The sequence below is a fragment of the Tamandua tetradactyla genome, chromosome 13 (genome assembly GCF_023851605.1).
Source record: "Tamandua tetradactyla isolate mTamTet1 chromosome 13, mTamTet1.pri, whole genome shotgun sequence".
NCBI lineage: Eukaryota > Metazoa > Chordata > Mammalia > Pilosa > Myrmecophagidae > Tamandua > Tamandua tetradactyla.
Genome location: NC_135339.1, coordinates 51,684,061 through 51,699,485, shown reverse-complemented (window position 1 = coordinate 51,699,485; position 15,425 = coordinate 51,684,061). Strand labels below are relative to the sequence as shown.

Genomic DNA, 15,425 nt, shown 5'->3' with positions numbered 1-15,425 from the left:
TTTTGGCCTTAGAATGGAATAAACATGATGAAACTTGTCTTTTAACAGCCAATAAACAGGGTCAGGCTTAGGAAACCATCAGTGTGAGTGAGGGTGTCCTTCCTGATCCTCCCAATTCAAGAGGCCACTCCGGATATCCCAACAGTTGGGCTGGCCTCTGTAGGCCAGACAGTTCCTTCCCAGGTCAATGGAAATGCTGGTGACAGACACTGGCAGAGGAGGCAGGAAGGGACAGGGTTGGACTACTTAGCTTAGCACATAATGGGGCACTGTTCAGTACTAGGCTGTTTCCTCCATGTTTTACTTGTCACTGCTGCAGCAAAGGGAGCAGGGGATGTTCTTGCGCTGCTGTAGGGCTCTGGTGAGGCTGAGAGCTGGGGCTGAATCAGTCCAACAATCACAGGATGAGAAGCAACTAGCCCATGTTGCAACTCACAACTACTTGGTCAAGAAATGGGCTCAAATGCCAACACTGGCCATTTGCAGTGTGAGGGAGAGGGATGGAAGTGGGGGCATGGAGGCAGTGGCTGAGGGGAAATAAAAAGTCAGGAGAGAACAGGGGCAGAGACCCCATGAGGTAGGAAGGGTAGCACTACTACTGTGGATGTTGAGTAGTTCACTCAGTGGCCAAAGAGCTGAGCTCAGAGCCAAGAGAAACAAAGAGAAGATAGGACATGAGGAACCCAGCATGGCAAAAACAATGGCCAGGGAGTCCTGGGAAGGAGAATTTCATGTCAGCAGGTGAGTGTGGCAGAAAAAGTGCCCCTTCCTGGGAGACATGTCTAAGCTGGGATAACAGAGAGGCATGTGGTAAAACATCTCATGGTAGAGGAAGGGACAGAAACACCGTTAGCATTATATTACCCTGGAAAAATGCTAAGAGGAGGTCAAACTGAACTGTGTGAAAGGCCTGATTATCTTGTAGAACCTCCACCTGAGGCTCAAAGCCCTCCCCCAAACCCCCAACCCCAACTAAAGCAGATTCAGAAGAATTCATTGAAGGTAGAATTAGTGCATGCCCCTGAATGACTGACAATTGTGTAGAGACAAGGAGGATAAGAAGAGGCTATGCTGAAGGGAAACAACTGGTTGGAGGATGTTCATGGTGGAGAGGCGGGACAGGGATAAGGGAGAGAGAGAAACAGTCTCCAGCCCAAGGGTACTGACCATGAGACTGGTGACCAGATAGCATAGCCTGGTGGTTCATACTTTTGAAAAGATCCAGTGAGAAGAGAGGAGGGGCCACTCTTTGAGCCCCACATTGTATGGGGTCTGTGTGTGCACTTGACACACACAGGGTCTGAAGTAAAGCCCTGCTTAGGACATTTTATTGGAGTCTGTGTCTGTGCCTGATGGGCTCACCAGGAGGTTGCTAAGTAATGGACTGCATCACCCTTTCCTTCTAACTTGAAGGGCATTTTATAAACAACAGCAATGTCCCTACTCAGGACAGCTCTACCTGCCTTCCAGGGCCTCTGTCAAGGTGAGCAGGGAACTATCAACAGTGCAACAAAATGGAAGGCATTCTCTGGAGATTTTCCTTGTGTGTGTATAGTAGTTTCCCATTGGTATAGGCTGGGCCTTCACAAAGGTCAGCTTACCTCCCATGCCTGGTCCGCTGGCCACACTTGGGTCATCTGGATGTGGAGCTAAAGGTGGGTCATAGCCAATCACCAAGTCAATGGTGGCCTGGGGAGAGAGAATTCATTGCAGGTAGAATTAGTGCAGGGCATTGGAATATCAAGGATTCAACACAAATCACTTCAGCAGCAGTAAAGTCGTAGAAAGGGTGAGCAGTAGATAGGAAAGTGAGAATGGAAAGGGAGAAGGATGACACATGCTCAGCTGTTTATATCTTCCCACACTGAGCCAAGGCAGAGTGGAAAAACTAGAAGCCTGGGAAAGGAGTTACCTATTACAGGTTGCCAAGTGTATCATTGCTAAAGTGCAATCTCATACATCGGTGAAAGCTGTGACAAGTAAGTATGAGCTTATAATTAGCCTCTACTCTAGACTGGAAATGGCCTCCAATTATGCTCGTTTTTAAATATTAATTTATTTATTTGCTCATTGGCTTATTTAACATTTATTTTCACATTTCTCTCCCAAAAAAAGGATTTTAAGTAACTATCAAAAAATGCATATACAATGTGATCCATAAAATAGAAACAAAAATTAAAGCACAAACAAGTATGAAAATTGTTAAGTTCAACATAATTGCCATTTCTCTTACATAAAATGTGGCTCCAGGATGCCTAGGAGCCAAGGCATATAGGGAAACAGAAAATCTTATGTAACTTTCATTATCAGAAAAGAGGAAACATGCAAGTTCCTTACAGGACACAAAGTTATTCCCGTTTATAAAATCTGAGATAAATTTCTCATACGGGTCATTATTTTAGGGCAGAGTTTCCTATACTTTAATATTTTACACACCTCCAGAATTTCAACAAAATTTGCTAAGGGAATCAACATAGGGTTGCTAACTTTCATTTTGTCAAGCACACGCCCATGTCTACCATCCACTATTGCAATCCATTTATATATAAAATAAAGGCATGTTAACACCAAAAATTAATTAGAAAGGACAAACTTCAGAATAAAGGGAATTCTTTGCAAATAAGAATTGTGGGTACATACACACACACACACACACGGGTTACCAAGTAAAATATGGAACAAAATAGTTGGGGCACACATGTAGTAAAAAAAAAGTCATTGTTTAATTCAACTTTAGAGGGTATCCTGTACTTTTATTTGCTACATATATAATAAACCCTAACACACACATGTGCATATGCACACACTGTACTGCCCTTATCTTTTCCATCTGTCTGCTCATCAGTAAATACTTCCTTGGGAACCAGTACAGCCTGTGGCCAACTTAGGAACCACTGGTCACCACTGACCTGGGAGACACCAAACAGGATTAAAAATAATGTCCCCAGCAACAGTTTCATACAAATAAGTAAAATAAAAACAGCATTTAATCCAAGCCTACCACATGCAGGTCAAATGCAGGGAGCTCTGAGGGCCTTAGCTGCTAAACTTTACCTAAGAATCAAAGTTTTAAAACTTAGAAGAGCACATGGTTGACTCAGTCCCTGGATCAGGGGTTTCCATGGTGTGGTGCTCAGGGATGAGGGGGATCCCAGGGGACAGGACTTAAGGTCCTTCACATTCCCTACTCCATTCAACTACACAGTCCTGTCATTTTAGGTTTCCACATACACTTTCTTCTGTATATCCAACAAACAAACAAACAAAAAGTAGCCCAAAAATCACTGACTTGTATCATCTTTCCTAACTGTCATTTCTCTCAACCAGGTTTTGGGTCGATAAATGATATTCAACATTTAAAATTTTCCTTTTATGATTTGGATGTTGATTAATAGCAAACTTAATATGCTTTGGAGACTGGACTAGCAAGATTGGCATTCTCTCGTCGACATTGAGAAGCCATGTGCGAGAAGCCTGACACATATTCTTGCCTACAAGGATGACTTCTTTCAGTATAGAGTGTCCTCCCTTTAACCAGGCTCTCAAGTAAAATAAGTGGAAAATGAAGGGGTAATTAGCCAAGTATGGTAGCTTTCTGAGCACTTATTAGCAAGCATATGAAGTCTGGGAGCTGTCATGCTTGAGTCTTTTTTTTTTAAGGCATATTTGTGATACAGAATTCTGGACCCAAAGCAGACAATATTGATATGCACTTATTGGCCATGATCAGAAAACATTCATCTACCAATGCAATAACAGAGATTATGATATTAACATTATGTTATCCCAAAGACACATTAACACATGCCTTCTATAGAATGTTTGAAGGGGTGCTTCATATGCAGAGCTATGCATAGTCACACAAATCTTACTCCCACATGGATATGTTCAGAGCTATTACCAGAGGTGGTTTCACTCACTATCTAGAATTCTGTCACAGAAAATCAATTGTATCTTATTTGCTAGTTCTATGAATGAGAGGATAGGATAAGGTTTATATCATTTGCTAATGTACCAGTTTACCTCAAAACCAGATTTCTGCTTTTCGTGTAGTCAACTAATTATAAATTCATACTCTTAATGAACTTTCACTTCACCATCTCACAAAAGGAAAGCACTCACCCCAGTCTCTTGCCCCTTTTCATTCAGCAGGGAGATCAGTTTGTAGGGCAGCGATCTGCTCTGGTTGCCGATCAGTTCCTTTAGGGGCACGGTTGCTGTTCCAATTAATCTGCAGGGGACATGAGAAAGCACGGGAGCCCAGGTAAGAGGTACTCATGGGATCACCCAACTCTAATCCTACTCATCTGTTGAAATTAAAATCACCCCATAATGAAATGTGGGCCATTTTGTTCTCACCCTAGCAGGTGAGATTTATTTTGGCAGTAAATGTGGCATATCTGCCATCACTTTTATATCCATAACAAGTATCATTTCAAGAATAAAACTCTGGTGTCTGTGCCATTTCACCCAGTCATGAATGACAGAGATAGGTGAGAGATGAAGACAGAATATAATCCTCCCTAAGGTCCAGGAAGACAGAAAAGGACAAATTTCAGTAAGAAGTAAGACACTCATTTGTAATGGAAATTTAGAAGGACCCATGAAACTTTGCCCGCTGTAAAAACTTCTCCTGGAGTAGACCTTTTTGAACTATACATAGGCTGCTAATTTACAGATAAAAATAACTTGCTACCCCATATACTCCAGAGTAGTTGCCTCTAAAAATGGGATGTGTGTATTTCTCTCTGTTCCTGGATCTTGGAGGGTTATATTCAGCCTCTACCATTAATCCATATATTTCCTATTGTACACAACATATTGTTACAGAAGGACTGGTGCTCTGCTCACTGGAATGCAAGTTCCACGAAGGCAGGGATTACTGCCAGTCTTGTTTACTACTATAACCCCAGTATCTAGAACATAGCAGATACTTAGAAGATATTTACTGAATGAAGGAAGAATTAAATAAAACTACATATATTGATAATGGATGCCCCAACCATCTTTGTATTTTGGACACATGATCAGCAAAATTTAAAGACTTCCTCAGTGGAGTTAGTCCATCTAAAAATATAACCAGTCACAAATAGTCTGTAAATTGGGGATTGTAACATGAAACATAATATGAGAGCAAGTTGAATTGAGGATGTTCTCTTTGTGAAATGCAATCAAAAAGGCAAAGAGATTTTGGACATACTCTCAGTGTGAATACCAAAGGGAAGAAGGAAATAGAAAACATCTTTATATGTTATTTAATTATGACTTGCTTACATTTTACAGCAGCTTATATCACCAAATAGTAGATATGATCAAACGAAAGTACTAACATAAAAATAGAAAATTAAGTATCAAGTCCTTAAGTGGTAGAAGAGAGCCCCTATGTAAAAAAAATCCAGAATAAGGAAACTGTAGTGGAGCATTAAATGTAATTCTAGGCTTTCTGGCAAAAATAATCACCAGGAAAGTTTATTTTGTTGAGAAATATTCATTTTATTTAAACACGAAGTTTCTTTAAAAATCAGGAACTAAAAATTGATGCCAACTTGGGCACATCATTTTTGAACTGACAGATATATTTTCCTCCCCAACTCAGGCCCCAGAAATAGGACCAGATTGTAGATCTGGGGTCTGTAACCCAACCACACATATCAATGACCAAGCAATATTAAGTTGCTTCACTCCATGTGAATAGATATGTTACATCACACAAGACTAGGACGTGGCTATGGTACAGTTTCATGCAATTTACCCAATAATGTAAATAATTTGCACATGAGTTCTTGGAAGAGTACAGCACACACAGAACACCCTGCAAGATGCTGAAAATTAGAGATGGATTCTCATAGCTTCTAATGTCACAAGCAGAGTTCAGAAAAATACTGCTTCCTGAGGGATGAGAGTGAACTTTTTCAGCCCTTTAGGTCAATACAGAAATTAGGTTGGTCTCCCAGTCAATGCTGAGAATTGATGGGACTTTGCAGAGTATGCATTTAGAAGTAGTACTAGGTAGAAAGAAGTACCTATTTGATTGACTTGGTCTTCAAGAGTGGTGGGAAATATTGGATGTCTTTTTCAACCTCAGGAGTATTCCATCCCATGTATCAATTGAGGAACCTCTCAGCTAACAGATTAGCATTTTGCTGTGGCTGTATTGGGCTCTGTTCCCTCCTGCTGAGGAATTTGGGTGAGGGCTGCCTCTCTGTGGGTGGAATCAGCTCAAGGTCATAAAGTTCCTCAGGAAAATCTGGGGGTGGGGGGAGTGGGAAGGGTTTCTCATCACTTTGTGAGTGGAATTCTGCCTTCCTACACTAGGAAACCCTCTCTTAACTAGTCCTTATCTGTGGCAGTTTGAAAGGATTTATGTGCCCTAGAAAAGCCATGTTTGAATCCTAACCAATCTTATGGGACCAACTTTTCTCTTAATCCATATTCAGTAGTGTAGGTTGGAACTTGATTAGGTTATTTCATGGAAATGTCTTTCAATCTGCTGGGTCCCACCTTCAGAGAAAACTGATGCATGTGACTCTTTCCTCCTGACAGAAGGCCAGTTTGGTCTGAGAAAATCTGGCTTGGGTCTATAATACCTAAGTAGACACTCCTAAGGGTAGTGGGGGGTTAGGAGAAAGGCACCATAGAAGCAAGACAAGAAACAAGAAAAGAACAACTGAAAAATTCTGCTCTGTTAAACGAAACCTAAGCTAGTGGTCCAGAATAAGCTGAACTAAATGTCAAAGAACAGATAGACAACAAAGTCATCCAGCAAGGAAATCCTAGGTAAAAGAAGTGAAAACAATCTCCAGAATAAACTAATAAGGGTAATTAAATGCCTAAATGCCAGCAAAAAATAATAAATCACACTAGGAAAATTGAAGATATGGCCCAGTCAAAGGAACAAACCAACAATTCAAATGAGATAAAGGAGTCGAAACAATTAATTCAGAAGTTTGAACAGACATGGAAAACCTCATCAAAAATCAAATCAATGAATTGAGGGAGGATATAAAGAAGGCAAGGAATGAACAAAAAGAAGAAATTGAAAGTCTGAAAAAACAAATCACAGAACTTATGGGAATGAAAGGCACAGTAGAAGAGACGGAAAAAAAAAAAACAATGGAAATCTACAATCCTACACAGAATATAGGAGTAGTGAACTGGAGGATGGGACATCTGAAATCTGACAAGCAAAAGAAAATATAGGAAAAAGAATGGAAAAATATGAGCAGGGACTCAGGGAATTGAATGACAACATGAAGCGCATGAACATAAATGTTGTGCATGTCCCAGAAGGATAAGAAAAGGGAAAAGGAGGAGAAAAACTAATGGAAGAAATTATCACTGAAAATTTCCCAACTCTTATGAAAGACTTAAAATTACAGATCCAAGAAGTACAGCGTACCCCAAACAGAATAGATCCAAATAGATGTACTCCAAGACACTTACTAATCAGAATGGCAGATGTCAGAAACAGAGAATCTTGAGAGCAGCAAAAGAAAAGTAACCCATCACATACAAGGGAAGCCCAATAAGACTATGTGTAGATTTCTCAGCAAAGACCATGGATGTGAGAAGACAGTGGGATGATATATTTAAATTGCTAAAAGAGAAAAACTGCCAACCAAGAATTCTATATCCAGCCAAACTGTCCTTCAAAAATGAGGGGGAAATTAAAACATTTTCAGCCAAAAAAATCCCTGAAAGTATCTGTGACCAAGAGACCAGCTCTGTAAGAATACCAAAGGGAGCACTAGAGGCAGATACAAAAAGACAGAAAAGAGAGGTGTGGAGAAGAGTGTAGAAATGAAGACTATCAGTAAAGGTAAAAAGAAGAAAAATCAGATATGACATATAAAATGCAAAAGGCAAATGGTAGAAAAAAGTACTACCCGAATAATAATAACACTAAATGTTAATGGATTAAACTCCCCAATCAAAAGACATAGACTGGCAAAATGGATTAAAAAACAGGACCATCTATATGCTGTCTACAGGAAACACATCTTAGACCCAAGGATAAACATAGGCTGAAAGTGAAAGATTGGGAAAAGAGATTTCATGAAAATAACAAACAGAAAAGAGCAAGAGTAGCTATACTAATATCCAACAAATTAAACTTCAAATGTAAAACAGTTAAAAGAAACAAAGAAGGACACTATGTATTAATAAAAGGAACAATTCAGCAAGAAGACATAACAATCATAAATATTTATGCACTGAGCCAGAATGCTCCAAAATACATGCCGCAAACACTGAAAATATTGAAAAGAGAAATAGACACATCTACCATAATAGTTGGAGACTTCAAATCCACACTCTCATCAATGGACAGAACATCTCAACAGAGGATCAATAAAAAAACAGAGAATTTGAATAATACAATAAATGAGCTAGACTTAACAGGCACATATAGAACATTACACCCCATAACAACAGGATACACCTTTTTCTCAAGTGCTCATGGATCATTCTCAAGGATAGACCATATGCTGGGTCACAAAGCAAGTCTCAATAAATTTTAAAAGACTGAAATCATACCAAATACTTTCTCAGATCATAAAGGAATGAAGTTGGAAATCAATAATAGTCAGAGTACCAGAAAATACACAAATATATGGAGGCTCAACAACACACTCTTAAACAACCAGTGGGTCAAGGAGGAAAGTACAAGAGAAATCAGTAAATATCTCAAGGCAAATGAAAATGAAAACATAACATATCAAAATTTATGGGAGGCAGCAAAGGTAGAGCTAAGAGGGAAATTTATTGCCCTATATTTGATATATTGCCTATATCAAAAAATGAAGAAAGAGCAAAAATAGAGGAATTAACTGTCCACTTGGAAGATGTAGTGAAAGAACAGCAAACTGACCTCAAAGCAAGCAAAAGGAAAGAAATAATGAAGATTAGAGCAGAAATAAATGAATTGAGAACACGAAAACAATTGAGAAAATCAACAAAACCAGAAGTTGGTTCTATAAGAAAATCATAAGATTGATGGACCCTTGGTGAGGTTGACAAAAAAGAAGAAGAGAGAGGATGCAAATAAATAAAATCAGAAATGGAAGAGGAGTTAACCACTGACCTCACAGAAATAAAGGAAGTAATGAGAGGATACTATGAACAATTTTATGCTAATAAATTCAACAATGTAGATGAAATGGACAACTTTCTAGAAAGGCATGAACAACCAACATTGACTTGAGAAGAAATAGATGACCTCAACAAACCAATCACAAGCAAAGAAATTGAATCAGTCATTAAGAAGCTCCCCAAAAAGAAAAGCCCAGGACCAGATGGCTTCACATGTGAATTCTACCAAACATTCCAGAAAGAATTAGTACCAATCCTGCTCAAACTCTTTAAAAAAATTGAACAGAAGGAAAACTACCTAACTCATTCTACAAAGCTAACATCACCCTCAGATCAAAGCCAGATAAAGATATTGCAAAAAAAGAAAACTCCAGACCATTAGAGAGACCAATTAGAGAGACTAATCTCTCTAATGAATATAGATGCAAAAATCCTCAACAAAATTCCAGCAAATCAAATCTAGCAATACGTTAAAAGAATTATATACCATAACCAACTAGGATTCATCCCAGGTATGCAAGGATGGTTCAACATAAGAAGATCATTTATGTAATACACCATATCAATAAATCAAAGCAGAAAAACCACATGATCATCTCGATTGATGCAGAAAAGGCATTTGACAAAATTCAACATCCTTTCCTGTTGAAAACACTTCACAGGATAGGAATAGAAGGGAGCTTCCTCAAAATGATAAAGGGAATATATGAAAAACCCACAGCTAACATCATCCTCAATGGAGAAAAACTGAAAACTTTCCCCCTAAGATCAGGAACAAAGCAAGGATGTCCACTATCACCACTGTAATTCAATATTGTGTTGGAAGTTCTAGCCAAAGCAATTAGACAAGAAAAAGAAATACAAAGTATCAAAAATGGAAAGGAAGAAGTAAAATTCTCACTGTTTGCAGATGATATGATACTATAAGTCAAAACCCTCCCGAAAAATCCACAGCAAAACTACTAGAGCTAATAAATGGGTACAGCAAAGTGGCAGGTTACAGGACCAACACTCAAAAATCTGTAGTGTCTCTATACACTAGTAATGAACAATCTGAGGGGGAAATCAAGAAAAAAATTCCATTTACAATTGCAACCAAAAGAATAAATATTTAGGAATAAATTTAACTAAAGAGACAAAAGACCTATACAAAGAAAACTACAAGAAATTGTTAAAAGAAATCACAGAAGACCTAAATAAATGGAAGGGCATACCATGTTCATGGACTGGAAGATGAAATATAGTTAAGATGCCATTTCTACCTAAATTGAGATTTACATTTTCAATGCAACACCAATTAGAATCCCAAAAACTTATTTTTCAGAAATAGAAAAACCAATAACCAAATTTATCTGAGAGGGCAGGGTGCCCCGTATAGCTAAAAGTATCCTGAGAAAGAAAAATGAAGTCGGAGGTCTCACACTACCGACCTTAAGGCATATTATGAAGCTACAGTGGTCAAAACAGCATGGTACTGGCATAAAGATAGATATACTGACCAATGGAATCGAATAGAGGGTTCAGATATAGACCCTCTCATCTATGGACAATTGATCTTTGATAAGGCAGTCAAACCAACTCACCTGGGACAGAACAGTCTCGTCAATAAATGGTGCCTAGAGAACTGGATATCCATATGCTAGAAAATGAAAGAGGATGCATATCTCACACCCTATACAAAAGTTAATGCAAAATAGATCAAAGACCTAAACATTAGATCTAAGACCATAAAACTGTTAGAAGAAAACTTGGGGAAATATCTTATAAATCTTGCAATAGGAAAACACGTGGTTTCCTAGATCTTACACCCACAGTACAAGCATTGAAGAAAGAAAGAAAGAAATGGGAACTCCTCAAAATTAAACACTTTTGCACATCAAAGAACTTCGTCAAGAAAGTAAAAAGACAGCCTACACAATGGGAGATAATATTTGGAAACGATATATCAGATAAAGGTCTAGTATCCAGAATATATAAAGAGATTGCTCAACTCAACAACAAAAAGACAGGCAACCCAGATTACAAAATGGGCAATTACAAAATGGGCAAAATACTTGAACAGACACTTGTCAGAGGAGGAAATACAAATGGCCAAAAGGCACATGAAAAGATGCTCAACTTCCCTGGCTATTAGGGAAATGCAAATCAAAACCACAATGAGATATCATCTACACCCACCAGAATGGCCATTATCAATAAAACAGAAAACAACAAGTGCTGGAGAGGATGTGGAGAAAGAGGCACACTTATTCACTGTTGGTGAGAATGCCAAATGGTACAACGGCTGTGGAAGGCAGTTTGGCAGGTCCTCAAGAAGCTAAGTATAGAATTGCCATATGACCCAGCAAATCCATTGCTAGGTTTCTACTCAGAGGACATGAGGGCAAGAACACAAACGGACATTTGCACACCAATGTTTATAGCAGCATTATTTACAATTGTGAAGAGATGGAAACAGCCAAAACGTCCATCAACAGACGAGTGGCTAAACAAGCTGTGGTATATACATACGATGGAATATTATGCAGCTGTAAGACAGAATAAAATTATGAAGTATATAACAACATGGATGGACCTTAAGGGCATTATGCTGAGTGAGATTAGGCAGAAACAAAAGGACAAATATTGTATGGTTTCACTGATATTAACTAACATTAATGAATGAACTTGGAGAATTTAAGTTAAGCACAGAGTCATCAGGAGATAGAAATTAGGTAGATATTGGGTAATTGGAACTGAAGGGATGCAGATTGTGCAATGGGACTGATTGTAAAAATTCAGAAATGGATAGCACAATAGTACAGTTAGTACTACCTAACTGTAATACAATAATGTTAGTATACTGAATGAAGATGAATGTCGGAATGATAGGGGGAAGAGGCTTGAGGGTCAAAGGAAATCAGAAGGAAAGATATATGATAAAGACTGAGATGGTATAATCTAGGAATGCCTAGAGTGTATAATGATAGTGACTAAATGTAAAAATTTAAAAACGTTTTGCATGAGAAGAACAAAGGAATGTCAATACTGCAGGGTGTTGAAAATAGATGGTAATTAATATTTTAAAACTTTAACTTATGTGTGAGACTAAAGCAAAAAATGTTTATTTGGTACAAAATTTATATTTTGACTAGTGCATTTCCTAATACAAGTTATGTGGACAGCTTAACTGAACTGTCCTTAACTACATGGAACCTTGAGTAGGGCATGATATTTTGTAGGTTTGTCAAGAGTGATGTCTTGATAAATCCCAGAGTGATTTGATCAGTGAATAAAAAAGTATTTGCAAAGTCCCCTTTGGGGAATGGGGAGAGGGGGAAAATCCAGCTTCCCCAAGTGGAGAATTCTTGATATTCTCACAAGTAGGGGGGACAACCAAAGCAATAGGCTGGGACCCCAATCTTGGGTTAACCCCACAAAGCATAGGTCAAGCCTACTTAAAATTAGGCCTAAGAGTCACCCCCAAGAGATCAAACCCCCAAGATGGCGGCGGCGGCGTCGGAGCGAATGGCCGAGGACGGAGGCAGCGGCCATGGCGACGGCTGCTCCTCTTCGGGCGACGGCTGCTCCTCTTCGGCCGCCGGCTCTGCTCAGCGACAGCCCCCCCCCCCCCCACTGCCCCCGCAGCCGGTGTCCCAGGTACCCCCAGCCCCGGCCCTGGCTCCGGACCAGCTACCTCAAAACAACACGCTGGTAGCGCTGCCCATCGTAGCCATCGAGAACATCCTCAGCTTTATGTCCTACGATGAAATTAGCCAACTCTGCCTGGTTTGCAAAAGAATGGACTTGGTCTGCCAGAGAATGTTGAATCAGGGATTTCTGAAAGTTGAGAGATACCATAATCTATTTCAGAAACAGGTGAAAGCACAACTCCCAAGGAGAGAGTCAGAAAGGAGAAACCATTCATTAGCTCGTCATGCAGATATCCTTGCTGCTGTTGAAACAAGACTATCATTGTTAAATATGATTTCATGAAGTATGTGGATTCCAACCTCTGTTGCTTCATCACAGGAAAGGTGATTGATGAAATTTATCGAGTGTTGAGATATGTCAATTCTACCAGATCCCCTCAACGAGCTCATGAAGTACTTCAAGAGTTAAGGGATATTTCCTCCATGGCAATGGAATACTTTGACGAGAAGATTGTTCCAATTCTAAAGAGGAAATTACCAGGATCAGATGTATCTGGAAGACTCATGGGCTGTCTTCCAGTCCCAGGACCTTCTGCAGCTCTTACAACAATGCAGCTTGTTCTCCAAGCAGAACCCTTCAAGACAAGAGGTTACCAAACTCCAGCAGCAGGTTAAAACAAATGGTGCTGGTGTGACTGTTCTCAGGCGTGAAATTTCTGAGCTTCGCACCAAAGTGCAAGAACAGCAGAAACAGCTTCAAGACCAGGACCAGAAACTGCTAGAGCAGACCCAGATCATAGGTGAACAGAATGCACGGTTGGCAGAGCTGGAACGCAAACTGAGAGAAGTAATGGAAAGCGCAGTAGGAAACTCCTCAGGATCTGGGCAGAATGAGAAATCTCCTCGGAAACGAAAAAAGGCAGTGGAGGCTATAGACACTCTTAGGAAATCTAAACGTCTTCGGAATAGAAAGTAAATTGAAATGTGGTTCTAAAACCAGAGGAAGAGGTGGTGTAGTTGCTTAAGCAGTTATGCATATCAGGGCACTGAGCAACGCAGTGTCCCCTTAGGCTTCTAGGCTTTTGGAACACAATTTAACTTGAACTCTCACAATTGGGACATTCTTTTCCCGCTTCTCCTGGTTGTACTGATGCACAGCATCTTTTTATTTTGCAATAGATTTGTACTAACCAGACCTGTTCCATCATGTTTTGAGGAGTAACTTTTTTCCTGTGCAGATAATGTTTAAAGTAAATTTATTTGTTTCTGCATAAATGCACATTACATTAGGATCTTAAACCCAGTCTTGACGGACTAGAAGTTAAGTTTAAATACAGAAAATGTCCTGTTCACTTGAAAGGAAGACCTACTTTTTAAATGGACACTATCCTGTTTAAAAAAAAAAAAAGTTGACTTTTTGTTATAAGTGACCTTTGTCTGGAATGTGTGAAAAGTAGTTAATGCTTTTTGGTATTGAAGTAATGGGTAACTAAAATGGACTTTCATAGTATTGACTGTAGAAGGGGCCTCTACAGTATTGACTATATATTTTTATAAACTACTGGTAAGGGACTTACCCAGTTGTAATATACATGTTTTCATATGTCTTTTGGGGCCATGTCCTACATTTGCATGGATGGATGCATGCATTGCTTAGTCAGCTCACTTAAAAAGCTCTTGCACTGGTATGGATATGAACTTCTACTTCTCTACTTTTTAGAGCAGCTTCTTAGATTATTTAAGCACTTAGCATCTTTTACCACAACAGGGTGCCCCTAGAGAGGAAATTGTTGGTCCATTTGTCCTCCAGTTTTACAGGGCAAGAGAATATTGAATCCCATCACTTTAACTATTCTCTGTAGGGTTCAAGTACACTGGCTAAGGCAGAACCCCAAATTCCAAGGCTGTTTATATCACTATCAGACTTCTGGTAACTAGTACTGTTTTTTATTCACTTTGTTGCTTATTGGTCAGATGTGGTGATTGAGTAGGCAACAGGACTTGAGGGATGCAGCTTTGCAATTGAAGCAAAGTTCATTGAAGGAAATTGTACTATGAAAATGATTTTGGTCATTTTGGGGGGCAAGGTGACCTGAGAAAAGCTTTTTTTTTTTTAATTTAAATTTCAAGTTTTCCTTAACTTACAATTTTAAACAAAAGCTTTAATTTTTTTTGCACTCCTCTTTTGAGCTTGTAACTGCAAAAGCATGTCTTGCACTGTTCAACCTTATGAGTGATTGATCACTTTTACAACTTCCAAATTGTGTACAGTGGTTATTTTCCCATTTGTATATTTTTCAGACATTATTCAACTATCACTGTCCTAGTTTTGGGGGGTTTTTTTTTAGTTTTTTATTTGGAAATAATTTCAAACTTATAAGACAGCTATACAAATAATATAAACCCCATAGAGAAAATTCCCACATGCCCTACACCCCCAGATAACCGGATCCACCACTAGTTTTATTTTTTATATACTAAATGGTATTGCTGTTATTCGACTGTTAAATTCTTTTAAATAACTTTTGCCTTGCACTTCAGTTATTTAAAGTAAAGTTAGATGTAAAATAGAAAACTATCCCTTCCAGGTGGAGTTTGACAGCTATATGAAACCTAAGGGTTTGGTATGTACCTTAGTTGAATCAAAAAAAGCACAACAAGGTTACCACCTTTTACAAGCATCCAACATAACATGATTTTGCA

At 38.9% G+C, this 15,425-nt stretch overlaps 1 protein-coding gene and 1 pseudogene across 3 annotated transcripts in view; one reads left to right on the top strand and one right to left on the bottom strand.

Annotated features, from left to right (window-relative positions):
- Positions 1-15,425, bottom strand: part of MYOF (myoferlin) — a 180,366-nt gene that overhangs the window by 118,077 nt on the left and 46,864 nt on the right. For all 3 annotated transcript variants that reach the window (XM_077125411.1, XM_077125412.1, XM_077125413.1), the window contains exons 4-5: positions 4,123-4,231; positions 1,602-1,689 (exon numbers count right to left, since the gene is read on the bottom strand). In XM_077125411.1, coding sequence (XP_076981526.1) covers positions 1,602-1,689; positions 4,123-4,231 — 197 coding nt within the window. The remainder of the gene's footprint in view (positions 1-1,601; positions 1,690-4,122; positions 4,232-15,425) is intronic.
- LOC143653985 (F-box only protein 28 pseudogene) lies at positions 12,574-13,959 on the top strand (annotated as a pseudogene).